This window comes from Pelmatolapia mariae, linkage group LG18, assembly GCF_036321145.2.
Source record: "Pelmatolapia mariae isolate MD_Pm_ZW linkage group LG18, Pm_UMD_F_2, whole genome shotgun sequence".
Taxonomy (NCBI): domain Eukaryota; kingdom Metazoa; phylum Chordata; class Actinopteri; order Cichliformes; family Cichlidae; genus Pelmatolapia; species Pelmatolapia mariae.
The window spans coordinates 31219282-31232857 of record NC_086243.1 but is presented as its reverse complement, the minus strand read 5'-3'; the positions used below and the strand labels follow the sequence as shown (position 1 = coordinate 31232857).

At 40.7% G+C, this 13576-nt stretch overlaps 1 protein-coding gene across 1 annotated transcript; it reads right to left on the bottom strand.

Annotated features, from left to right (window-relative positions):
• Positions 1–199: 199 nt before the first annotated feature.
• On the bottom strand, positions 200–10777 carry gtpbp4 (GTP binding protein 4). The gene is made up of 17 exons (XM_063462705.1): positions 10666–10777; positions 9593–9763; positions 9393–9496; positions 8011–8147; positions 7780–7880; positions 7382–7474; positions 6280–6471; positions 5226–5291; positions 5041–5130; positions 4846–4956; positions 4654–4731; positions 4281–4332; positions 4090–4190; positions 3144–3341; positions 2296–2361; positions 1434–1577; positions 200–745 (listed from the first exon to the last, which is right to left on the bottom strand). The coding sequence occupies exons 1-17, from the start codon at positions 10711–10713 to the stop codon at positions 593–595; spliced, it is 1905 nt and encodes a 634-aa protein (XP_063318775.1). The 5' UTR covers positions 10714–10777; the 3' UTR covers positions 200–592.
• Positions 10778–13576: the final 2799 nt, after the last annotated feature.

Below are 13576 nucleotides of genomic sequence, written 5' to 3'. Positions count from 1 at the left end.
AGTTTGGACGTGACATTGTTTCAGTGCAACAAAACTGCACGTTTGGTGCTGCAAAATTGGCACAACTGTTGCACAACTGAGACAATTATCACCAGTATTTTCAAATCAGGAATATAAACACACAATAAGGTTCATTCCTGTCACCACCTTGTCTCTTTAAGATAAAATCACTCCATAGAGAAAAATATGACACCTGAGATATTTTAGTTCTGATGTGTTTATTCGGCTCCCGTGTTAATATTTCTCAAGAAGAGACTATAAAGGAAGCATCATCATCACTTTATCCAAAGTAGAGCCACATACGAGCTGTAAGGCAAAAGGTTTCACTTTACTGATACTGCCAAGAAGAAACCTGACACTGAATACAAATCAGCTTCACACATGAACTACTGCAGTAACACAGTAAGACATTAACCACTACAAAGTCTCTGCCATTCAATACAGTTATGTTTTCGTTACAGCTGAGCTTCACTTCCATGAGCAAATGCTTGAGCTGAAAATTGGTATTAATATAATCACTAATCATGTAAATGGTTCCCCGGCAATGGTGCCAGCAGAGTGTCCAGGTGTCAACAGTCCAGGAAAAGCAGTTTTATCTGCGATCTGTGGTGCCCGACTTCCTCTTCCCAGCCAGGAGGTGTTTGGGTTTGAGGTCAAACACGTGTCTGTCTGCCTCTCCCTTCTTGCCCTGGCGGTTCATGTCTTTCTGGGATTTCTTCATCATCTTCTTCGTCTTCTTCGCCATCTGATGAACAAACGGACAAAGCCAGCGGTCAGTTTACAGAACGAGGGATTCACTTCATGCATCCATTACATTTTGAACCCCAGACCAGTTACTGCATGTAATCCACTCCTTCCTGTGATTCAACTGTCACTAATGAAAGCAAAAATACACCTTCAAAAAAAATTTAATCACACTTGATGCTTTTTAAGACCTAAAAAATAAGAAATAAGGACAATGCTGAAATTGTATTTTTAACCTTTATAAATAAGCTGCAACTACTAGTAACATATAAAACTACTGATAAATGCAGTAACTCCTGCACACGACAGTATGCAGTTTAAGTGAATCCTTGTTGGTCAGACAAAAAAAAGGAATTCAAAGGTAATTCTAATCAGTTATTTAGGGTTTCTGCTGGTTTACTGACAGCGCTGCAGTCAGCTCAGCCTAAACTGACCCTCTGAGATTAAACATCAGCGAGTAACATTTAGGATCAAATTTTTCTTTGCAGAAGGTAACTGGATTAAAGGTAGGTGGCAAAGACTTCAGTTATTTCAGTATTGGCCACTTTGTGAATAATTAAGTGTGAAGCAACTAATGTTTACAGATCTCTGGTGTGAGGTAGCTCATCCCTTCATAAACCTAAAAGACTAAGCGAGTTGATCACAGAGCAGATTTTAGTTAAAAGCTGAGCAATGCCACAGCCTCGTACCTTTGCATCTCGTAAACCAGACTGGTCTCGGGGTGGACGGGAGGCGCTCTGGCTGCGGGTTCGGGACGTCGGAGGGGCCGAAGCTTCACGCTTACGCTTCTTAGCGACGCTGCGGGAGCGTCTGGCCTGCTGCGCGTAGTGACTCTGAAAGTACACGACAGGAAACACTTAAGACACAAACATCTCCAAAGATTCACTCATCAAGAACCAGTATGAACAACAAGAACACGAGACCACATCAACACCATCAACACCGCCAACCCTGAAGAAACATGTAACCACGGAAACATGAATGAGTTTACAAACTCTTCAATAATAAAAATAAAACAAATGAATCTCAAAACAACCAAACTAATTAAAGAAAATATAAATAAAAGGACACATATTTTACAAAATAAAATTAGTTCATCAAACAAATTAAATGAAAACACCCCAAAGAAGATCATACTGAAACACATGTTTCACTGTAACTATCCAAAAAATCCTTATATTAAAAGTCCAACAGTCCACACACCAAACCCAGCAAGATTTTATCCTTTATTATTAGCAATAAACAAAATAATATAAAAACTTAGCCTCATTCCACGCCCCAGTTTGACAACCTTTTTGTTGAGAAGTCATAAAATCCCAGTAAACTGAAAATCTGAGAATCTCCAGAGAAAGACGCTGCTATGACTTAATTAGCTTTTAAAAGTCTTTTTCTTTCATTTTCTTTGTGAGTCTTCATGTTTGTAACTCAACATTGAGGTGTTGCCTCTTTTTTATTTGTTACCGTGGGCACCATTGTAATTATAACTTAATATCATTATCATTAATTCAGTTACATACATCCTGTAGGCGCCGATTTAAAATCAGAACTTACATCGTCCTTGTCGTCCATGTCCAGACCGAGGTTACCCATCTCCTTCTCGAGCCGCTTCCTCTCAACCTGAACATATCGGAACAAACACATACATGAGCTCAGATGTCAGTGTGAGTGAAACGTGGGCTCAAAAGACAAAAGACAGACAGTCAAAGAACTAAATGGAGTCACCAGCTTGAAGCTTGACGGAGAAACTCTGGGTAAAAAGCTCCACTAGGTGGAGCCTTCAAAATAAGTCCTGAAAGCGGTTCATTTTCCTTTTTCTTTCTTAAACCTGGCTAAATCACCATGGTAACTGATGATGAGCACATAACCTGGTTTCCATGAATGCCACGTTTCCACTGATTCTTTTTTCCACTGATGTTTTGAGTGCAGTGTCGATTACTGAGGGAATATGTTTTGTACGTGCCCGTTTCAAGACATACCAGCTATAAGGATCCAGCAGCTCGACCTGTGTGTCCCGCTGTCTCTACATATGTTCAGCCGACGATGTGACGTCTTTATAAGTTTCTCATTCTGCTGGAAGTGCAGCTAATTTTCCATGTTCGAAAAACAGGAATAGCAACCAGCAGAGGTGAGGTGATGAGTAGGAACGTATTCATAATTCTTTCACCTATTTGTCAGCACTTGATACAGTTTAAGCTCTCAGATGTTTGTTGACACCAAAGACTGAAATTAAACACCAACAGGTATTAAAGAATAGGGGGAAAATCTGCTATGTTGGCATATATTTTTATTATGTTTGGAACAATCACTATAAAGTATTTGAAGGCAGCTGTACTTCAATTTGACCCACATCTCAACTCCAGCAGGGTGACAGTGAGTAGCTTAAACTGAGCGCTGCTCACCTTGGTGGCGGTCCTGGGCATGCGAGGTCCATGCACATCCTTTTCTTTTGACTCCAGGACCTTGAGCTGCTTCTTTTCGCGGATCTGTTTGGCGAGAATGCGGATCTCTTGCATCTCCTCGTCCTCGCTCTCTTCGTCAGAATCGTACTCCCCGGCTCGCTCCTTCAGCTCCTCCTCCTTCTCCAGCTCCTCCAGTTTCTGTGAGGGTCGAGAGAAAAACAAACACGCATTTAGAGGACAGAGTTTAGAGGCAGAAACACATTTGACAAATGCCTTGTTCCTCTTTTTCTTCATTAAGCCTTTCTGAGAGCATCCTGGAGATAAATGCACTACATTCATGCTGAAGGCCTCAGTGGTTCAGTTGTTATCATTAAAAGCTCAGAATAGGTTATATTTCTTTAGTTGTTCACATTATTTTCTACATTTTGGAATATCAGTGTGGTCATAAACAACACCACGAGTAGCCCAGTTATACAGAAGTAAATATAGAGGTATGCATTACAGTTATAGAGATTAGTGTCCTCTGCTCGTGTAGCAGAAAACAAAAGCACAGAGGAACCGTAGATGACAGTAAAATGCACTTTCACTACACAGAAATGAACCCAGTCACTATTAATCATAAAGGATCTTGTGGTTTTCATTGTTTAACAGTTTTTGCCCTTTGTTTCTTGGCATGGCGGAAGGACCAGTTAAGGGAAGTAGGTTTCCCCAGATTAATCTGGATGCTGTTACATTTTTAAAGTGAACTTCTCCTTTGTGGAAGAACACACGAACAGCTGTAAACAGCAGGTAACCACAGCCGTTCATTTTATACTACGCTCTAGCCTGCTCAGAGGAAGCGTTCACAGTTGGTGTCTTTGTTTGCACACAGATGTCTGCAGAATCTCAGCAATGTGAACCTTTGCAGGCCTTCGTGCACATGCAGATGTGAAAAGCAGACGCTCACCTTCATGATGTCGGGATCAATGAAATCTGCGATGTTGTGGCCCTCCCACACTTCAGGAATCTTATCACGCTTCTCATCCTCGTTCATTAGATCCCAGTATTCTTAAAAGACAATAAAAAAAGAACGGCAGTGAATAAATGGTCTGAAATGTCACAGCAGCAGCTCCGTTATTAAAGGGAAGCAGTTCTTACTCTGAAGGTCCAGAATGTAGTCATCACCCAGCTCCAACTCCAGATCTCTCTCCTGTAAGAAGAACAGTAAACATTTATTTTACAAACAGCCGCACAGAGAGAATTAAACTCAGCAGAGGAAGAAAAACTCATATTATTACTCATTTTTTTGCTATTTAGAGTCAAACTCATGAATTCAAAGCAGGGTTTAAATTATCAGATAATCAAAATACAAAAAACACATGAGTAGTAAATTTAGTCCAGTAAGAAAGATTATTGTCTCCAGGTTCTGTAAAGTAAGATAAATATACAATGAAATTAAATTAAAGTAAAGAGCTTAAGTAAATGCTTGCCGTCTCTTTGGCTATAAGCCTGAAGTTCCCACCACACCTACCAGTTTGCGTTTGGGTGCGTCCACCTCCATCGCTTTCCTGCGCATCATGGCTCCCTCTGGGATGAACGGAGGCCTCTCCTGAAAACATGAACAGATTTAACTTTTAACAAATGTAAGGAAAAAAAAGCAAAAGTCACGCGTTAAACAGCTTTAAACTGTTTAAGAGTGCCATTCAAGAGCTGATTGACTGACCTTCTCATCCCTCTTGGCGGGCATAGCCAGGTGCAGCCGGTTGAGAACATCGTGGACCTTCTTGCCCTTCATCTTGGTGTTGACGCGATGAGCGAGGAGCTGGTCGCACGCCTGAAAGAAAGATGGCAGCCACGGTGAGATCAAATACTTGACACGCTCCGGGACCAGAGCGAGCCCGAGTCAGCCGTTTCTCACCTCGGTTTTAACCTGCATGACGCCCTCCTCTGTCAGGGTGCTGGTCTCGATGACGGGGATTCCCTCTGCAGACAGGTCTGCAAAGATTTTCTGACAACAAAGAGGACATTTAACTTGTTGAGCAAATTCTTAAACACATCCTGCACATCCCTGTCTTTGAGATGTGCAACCTGTAAACCACCCACCTGGTTCTCTTCAGACAGCTCGCTGATCTTCTTCACGTCACATTTGTTTGCCACAATGATGAGAGGCTGCGGGGTACAAAAACAATCACCAACAGTGTGAGTGCTAAAAATCTTTTAAAGTCAATTAAACCTGAAAACCAAGTCCCACCTGACCCCCTCAAGATCAGATGTTCTTTTTTCTACAGTAACTTTTGCATATTTGAACCATGAGAAATTTTAACTTGATACTAGGAAATGTTTCAGAGCTAGATGTCCTCAAAGTAAATAAGGGTAGGTCAAATTTGGCGCTTTTAAAATATGCAGGCTTTTTCCCAGCATAAGTACAGGAGCTGTCCTAGGTTCAAAAACATTTTTAAACAACCAAAATCTTCATAAATCCAGCCAAAGTGTCTCTTAGCAAAGTCTCACTTCACTCCCTTTACAACTTGGGGCAATTTTCTTGTGGCATACGACGGCACAGGCTTTTACACACTTCACTAAACACAATCAGGAGACGGACGCTTGTGTTTACGGCTGGATCGTACTCAGACCCTCCACTGATCCTGAAACTCTCCCTATTCAAGAGGAAAAACTTGTCTACACCAATAATATTTCTCCATTTCACCACCATCATCGTAGGTGCTAATATGAACTGAGCGACCCATCCAGGCTGTACCCCTGTGAGGAGCTTTCACATGCCATCCCAAACATGTGATGCCACACTCTAAAGTTTACCCAAAATGCAATTCATTTAAGTTTTTATCTGATGATTATCAGAAATCAGATTTTTTTTTAATTTTAAAATAGTGTGTAAAATTTATTTGGTTGCAGTTTTTAAAACAGCTTAAAAAAAATTTTTAGCCCTGAAAGTGTTTGTGAAGTCATCAACAATGATCATCTGAATTAAGAGATACAAATATTAGACCCATCCCTGCTTACTAACTCACAAAATATTCATAGTATGAAGGACATTTTTTGCATGACTGCTTAGACTAAAGTTTTTGAGGGGGTCCAGTGGGTGAATCTTCAGGGACTGACTCATCTGCAGAGCAGATATGATATGCTGCCGTCTGACCTTGTTGGCGAACAGGGGTCGGATGTTGTTGAAGAGCTCCAGCTGCTCCTGCAGGGTGTGACCGCACTGCTCAGAAACGTCCATGACGTAAAGAACCGCCGCCCTGAGGTGAGCCAGAGCCGTGATGGCTTGCATCTCGATGGTGTTCCTCTCCTCCAGAGGGTGGTCAAGGATCCCGGGGGTATCCACCACCTACACACAAACACACAGTTAGCATGTGAATAACAACAGGAGGTGGTAGCTTACTAAAATGGTCTTAGATGAGCCTGTCTCACCATCCAACTTTACGGGAAAACAACTCCCACTCCTCCTTTAGAGTGAGGGGAAAGCACCTATGCTAGATTTATCAGGATGCATTTGAAGATGTTTAGTTTGAGCTTAAGTGAACTCTGTTAGGGAAACTGCTTTTAAACCTGAGACAAAACGCTGTGGCCGTTTTTGTTTTCCTCAAAATCCAAGCAAAAAAAATAAGAAACTCCTGAAGTCCTGAATGCCCTTCCTGCATGAGTCACATTTATTTTCACAAGATTTCCAAAACTATAACCTAAAACAGAGAAAACTAAATGCTCATTTCTACCGTGTTTATTTTTCCTGAGATGGTGTGGTCTCGTGAAGTTGTCCAGACTCTCAGCCAACTTTAAGCACATACATAGTATCATTTAGTACAGGCAAATCTCAGCAATAATGATCATAAGGCTAATAAAGGAAAAACAGCTTTCATATAAATTAAACATAAACAGGAAGAATTTCAGCAGCTCTGCAGGTAAAGAGTTAAGATCACCAATCCCATGTTTAGTTAGAATATCAGTACAAAAGCTGCTCTATTCTGCCCCAACGTTGCTTATGAGGGGCAGCCTATCAGATGACAGCTGGCTTAAAGGAAGGGAAATCAGGGTAAAGTGGCTTGTTACAGTGAGTGGATGAACTCAACCATGCAAAGCCACTCAAAGTGAATCCAAGAAAACAATGTGTAGTTTGAAACGAGTGCAATGCTTTCCCTTTAAACCTAATTTTCACATGCTTTACGTCCACTGTCCTGGAGTTCATTTTTACCAATGAGATGATAACCACAGTAAAACTCAGGTGAGCAGGATCATCTCACCTGCCAGCGGAGGTATCTGTAGTCCATGTGACCCACAAACAGAGACTTGGTGGTAAAAGCGTACGGCTGGACGTCAACATCGGCTCTGGTCACCTGACAAGGAAGAAACCAGTTACACTGTTAGCTACACTGAAAGCAGGCAGATGGAGGCGACTGTTAGTGATTGCAATCTCTGTTCAGTACAAACAGAAAAAGAAACATTAGATTATAATAATTTAGGATTAGGATTCAACTTGTCATTACACATGTAAATATACAGGGTAACGAAATACAGTCTGAGTCTAATCAGAAGTGCAAGCGCAGTAAGTGCAATAATTTAAGAGTTTAATCAGAATCTTGCTCGTAAAGTTGGCTCAGAGTGGAAATCAATAATCGTGATAAATGTGTCTGGGATTTACCTTGTTGATGAAACTGGACTTGCCCACGTTGGGGTAACCGCACAGAAGCAGGGTCCTCGTGTTTGGGTCGATGCTTGGCAAACGGGATAGATGCTGACGCACTGAAAGACGAGTAAGGGTTACGTATGGAGACAGAAGAAACAGACTGAACTATTCAAACTTTTCAGCTAAAAGGAAAAGTACGATTTTGGACGGATTCAGCTTCTCAATCACAGCCTAAACTCTCCTCACCTTGCTCCAGGTACTCCAGGCTGGATTTCTGCCTTTTCAGGATGGTGCACATACGCCCGAGAGCAGCTCGCTTCAGCTGCTTACACCGATACAGAGAGTCTCCATACTTCATCAGGCGCACGTAGTCTTTGGCAACACTGAAAGAACAAAAGATGCCTCTTCACTACTTTGTTATAGGAGAGTAAGTCTAGACGGGCGTTGGGGTCGTTACTCAGAAAAGTAATGTAGTACAAGTCACTTGTTTTAGGTAATCAATTAAATTACTTGATTATCCTCTGGAGAAGTGATTCATGACACTACTTTTTGCATTACTTTGAAACACTCACATAGTTTTGTTTAACAATATAAACCTTACGAGGACACACAGGAGACACGTGTGATCATTTTACAGTTTTAACACTAAGCTGACAACAAAGTTGAAAACCAGCCCAAACAGAAGCACTTAACAGCGATCAACACATTCGACAGTAGAAATATGCACAGGTAGAAATGGAGGCATCAAAGACGTGAAGTCCTGCTGCTACACTGCAGGTCTGATTACGCTCAGCTTCAGGTTCTTCACATTGTGTTTGCATGCTGTCTTGCAGATGTTTGCAAGGACCTGACATCCTGTTAGCAGCGGCAGACAGTTTCTTATGTTTGCACTCTACCATCATCCTCTTGTTCTTTGTGCAATAAAAAATAAAGAATGTTCACAAGTCAGAGCTCTAGACCACACCATCATTTCAGGAAGAAAAATAGTGGCAACTGCCAATGCTTACATGTGATTACAGTAACACACTGATGTAACTAGGGCTGCACAATTAATCTACTGTAAATGCAAGCACTGCCAATAGAACACAAAGCAAAAGCAAATCAAGCGCTCCATAAATCAGTGCCTGTGCCTGCAGGAGCCAATCACAGCTGTTCTGTAGCTTGAAGTTTCTGAAGGTGTAATATAAATGCACGAAGGCCAAGAAAAACAGTGCAGTGGCTGCTAATCTGAATCGTCTAATGAAACCCAGACATTTACAAAAACAGGCCTATTGAGCGCATCAGCATACCCATCAAGCTCACATAGATGCACTGAAACCAGACTCTCATTCTGAAGGTAAGAAATCAATAAATACACTGAGTAACAAAGGCTGAAAATGGTCAGCATACTGGACAAACGATATCTTATCGCCTCGCACAAATATTTTTCCAAGGTTCCAAAATATGCACTGTATGCAAACACCACAGAAGATGTCAAAGCTTTACATCCATCAGTGACATCCATTAGCGAACAGAGTGAGAGGCTTTTGATTCAGATTTGTACATCAGGAGGAACGAAGCACAGCATGGATCTGAAAGCAGTGTTCACAGCACAACAATAACCAGCATTAGATTTTAGATAAACTTACTTGTCAATCAGATTCTTGGCAATGTTTAACTGTCCTAAGGCCAACTTGTAATGATCTTTGTCATACAAGACGTTCATTAGATCAGCATAGAAAGGGTGGATGTCCTGAGGAGATGGAAAATATCACGTAACATTAAGCATCATACGAGTTTGACCAGATATTTAAATGAAAGGAGTCTGTTTTAAATTTTCTTTTCTTACGTCGAGCTTGGGGAAGTCGGCGAGGATCTGCGTGAGGCGGTCATGGTAGTTCTGCTGGGTGAACTTCACCTTTCGCATGTAAAAGTGTCGGATACGGTGAATCTGGTAATGTTTGTGTACCACCGTGGGCGTCTTCCTTTGGGTTTTGGATAAAGTGACATCGATGAAATCCTGCACAGATTTAAACAGGGTAAAGGTCAGCCACAGATCACCACAAACAAACAATTCATTATAACATCATCTGAAAAAGTGATTTTATTTTTGGCCTCTACTGTCTTTAATTATTTGGCTATTTGAGGTTATATTTATCAATACTCGAATAGTTACATTACGTACAAGAAAATTCCATTTCCCTGTAATTCAGTCCATTAAACCTCATATAATCGGTTTTCCTAGAACCCAGCCAGACCTCCCTGAGAAACCAATCAGTTTAATGTTTACTCGGCTACCGGCCAAATCAGGCAGCTTATAACACAATTTTATATGACGCTTACCACGAATTATAGTGTTTTTTAAAGTTCGGCATACATGTTATATTAAAAAAAAACTGTTTGAGGAAAGAAGGCAGAGTCTTTCATGACTTTCTTCTCATACTAGGCCGCCACAACGTGGTGTTTAAAAGGACTGACACCACCGCAACCACACGAGAGTCATTAGGCCTGTTTTCATGAGGTGATGAAAGTATCTTATACCTGCCGAAGTGAGCAACAGTGTCTCTGCTCACAGGAAACAGAAACGTATGAAACAAACAGCCTTATACTTATACAGAGGTAAGAAAACACACATACGTAAACCTCCAGATTTGTGAATGCAGTTCTGAAAGCGAAAATCAGAGCTACCACCGGCTAAGACAGACTTTTACTGGCTGTTTATTCACATATAATGACATGTCAGACTCAGTATAGCAGTTTTCTGCCTGAAGTCTGCTTTTCTTAAACATGCTGCTCTCTCTTCAGCCCAGTACGGCACGTGTTTTCTTTTCCACCATCTTTTATCTCCTGCCATCTCCCACAGCGAGCCCGACCGAACCTCAGCCGCTTTAAAACGCGATGTTAGCAAAAGGTAAAACTTACCTTGGCGGTGGGAACCACCATAATCTTCTTGAAATTATAAAGTGCCATTTTGTCGGGACACGTTGTGGTCCGCTGACGGCACGGGGAAAGAAAGCCCGGAGTTCCGCTACAGCCGGAAAAGACTCGGAAAACAGTTTGTGTGTGTGTTTTTTGGACACCGCCCCCTGGCGTCCGGACACAGACACAACAAAAATAGACACAACCTCAAGAAATCCAAATCGTCAAAAACAAAAATACTGATTGTATTGAATCATTTAGATTTATTCAAGAGACACAAAACCTTAACAGCTTTTTTCAATAACTTTTTATCTTATCTATCTGTGTGAGTATGAGATACATAAAAACAACTTAAATGTACACATGCATATTTAGGTACTATTCATTTATATGTGAGTGTATTTATTTTCATGCATATTATTACTTCACAATGTAGTTTTTACAGTGACAATAAAGACATTTATTGATTCATTTAGTGCTGCTGTTTACATAAGCAGGGTCATATATTGAGATTTATTTATACCCACTGATTCCACCGTATGTCCTACACAAAGGAAGGAGAGTTGAGTTTTTATTTATTTCCTGTCTGTAAAAACAGGTCTGAAAGTAACTTTGGGACTAGGTAGGTATTTACTAATATGGGAATCTCATTAGGTTTGTTTGCTGTTTGCTCATTACGTCCGAAAAATTACAGTGACCTATTTTATCAACTGATTTAATTTTTATGTCACTGATACATTTTATGTCAGTGATGCAGTTAATGACATATATGGGTTTTCTTTTACTAAATTCCATTTTATTTTGTTTTGCTTAGTCTGAAATATTTGCATTTTTTATTATTTGAATTCATAGTATTTTGTTTGTATTGTCATTTTTATTATTTCAGATTACTTTTTATCTGACTGAGATATTTGTTTTGTCATGGCAATCTACTTTTTAAAATATTTTTGTTATGTATTTAATTAGGCTTTAATTAGTTGTTTTATTTTTTCATTTTTATTATTATTACAACTTCTTTGTTTCTTTGGATTTATTTATTAATTATTCGTTGAATTGGATAAACTTTGGCTATTATTAATACTTCAAGTTGCCAGAAAGTGTCTAATTTAAGGTTGTGTTATTTGTATTATTTTATAATAAACAGAAAACTTTTTATAGCGTTGTAACTTGGAGTTGGTGACATTTTAATAAAACGATATTTCATAATAAATACTAATTATTTATCATTCACATATATATATGTACGTGTGTGTGTGTGTGTGTGTGTGTGTGTGTGTGTGTGTGTGTGTGTGTGTGTGCTTGCTGCTTTGACAGCACTGACTCTAGTTTGAAAAACATTCTTGTTGTGATCCGCGCGGAGCGACAAGCAGCCAATCACCACTCTCCCTGATCACGAGTGGATCCGCGTGCACCCACGGGCAGTGTGGACCAATCAGGACGACCTGCTGCGAGCGCGAGCGAGGAAGAGTAAGAGGAGGGGGGAGGAGGGGCGGGGGCTGGAGCCGTGTGTGACAGCTCTAGACTCAGAGAGAGAAAAACACGCGAAGAGGTATCACTCCGCTGACGGAGAGCGGCTCGTGTTTACATCCGCCTCGATCCTCTGGCTCTGCTCCTCCGGCCTCAGTGAGAACCGTATCAGACTTTAGCGCAGGCTCGGTATCCGCTAACTCAGCACCAGAACAGAAAAAGACAAAACAGGACAACATTTTTTCCTTAGCCCTTTAAAGAACTTTCCCTCAGTGTCAGCTTTCCTCCTGCACTGATGATGAAATATAGCCCTGTGAGAAAGTCTTTCTTTATATTTTGCTTAAAAATGCAAAATAGGTGCAGCATTTTACTGAAACACGGCAGCTCACGTGAAAATATGGAATATAAGGTAAAAACAGAGTTTGTACAATTCTTTAGAGCTTGAAGGTCAATATTTGGTACGATCACTTTTATTATTTAACACAGCCTCAACTCTGTTAGTCTTCAGAAGTAGTTCTCCAGGTTTCTTGAAGGACATTCAAAGCTCTTCTTTGGATGTTGGCTGTCTTTTGTTCTGTTCTCTGTCAGGATGATCCAACAATGCTTCTGTAATACTAAGATTCAGGCTCTGGGGAGGCCAATCCATGACTGATGGTGTTCCACTGTTTTCTATCCAGGTATGATTTTACTGCACTGGCAGTCTGTTTGGGATCACTGCCTTTCCAGTAAGATAATTTCAAGATGATGTAGCATGGGGGGTCAAAATCTGATGGCACTATTTCATCAGCATTGATAAGATCCCCAACAACACTGACTCTACACCATGACAGAGCCTCCAGACAGTTTTATAGACAGATACTCACTGTGGGGTTTCTTTCCTGACCTCCTCCATACAAATATGGATTCATCACTCCATAAAACCTGTTAACTGATTTTTAGTCCAGTTCTTGTGTAACCTGGCACACCTCAGCCTTTTCTCCCTGTTTCCTTTGCTTAAGAATGACTTCTTGACAGCCACCCTTCCACTGAGAGTATTTCTGATGAGGCTTCAGTAAACAGCAGATGAATTATCTGAAGGTCCAGGATTCACCTCTCAGGTCCTGTGTCAGGTCTTTGCTGGATTTCATGACAGTTTTTAGGCCTGTCACTTGTACAGGTTACTCAGATTTGTTAAGAACACATTGCACATCATGCTTAGGTATGCCTTGGTTTCAGCTAATAGCTCTTTGGGAATCCCCTTGTTGTTGCAAAAAGTAACTTATATTCCTGTCAAACCATTATGGGAGTGGGAATAAATGTGTTTTTGTGACAGGCTATTAGTAACAAAGAGCCTGAAGATATAATCTGAAAACATTCTTCACTTGGTTGTCTGTTATGTGTGGACACAACACAGGTTCATCCTGTAAGTTATGTGGTTTTTTCAAGTTCCAGTGATCCATTGGTGAGT

What these genes read in the sequence shown, in the direction of transcription:
- gtpbp4 (XM_063462705.1), bottom strand. Translation starts at nt 10,713, where the DNA reads ATGGCACTTTATAATTTCAAGAAGATTATGGTGGTTCCCACCGCCAAG. An exon ending in CCGCCAAGAGGGATGAGAAG is followed by an intron (nt 4,732 to 4,845) that starts GTCAGTCAATCA and finishes TCATGTTTTCAG; the next exon opens with GAGAGGCCTCCGTTCATCCC. An exon ending in TTGATCCCGACATCATGAAG is followed by an intron (nt 3,342 to 4,089) that starts GTGAGCGTCTGC and finishes CGACCCTCACAG; the next exon opens with AAACTGGAGGAGCTGGAGAA.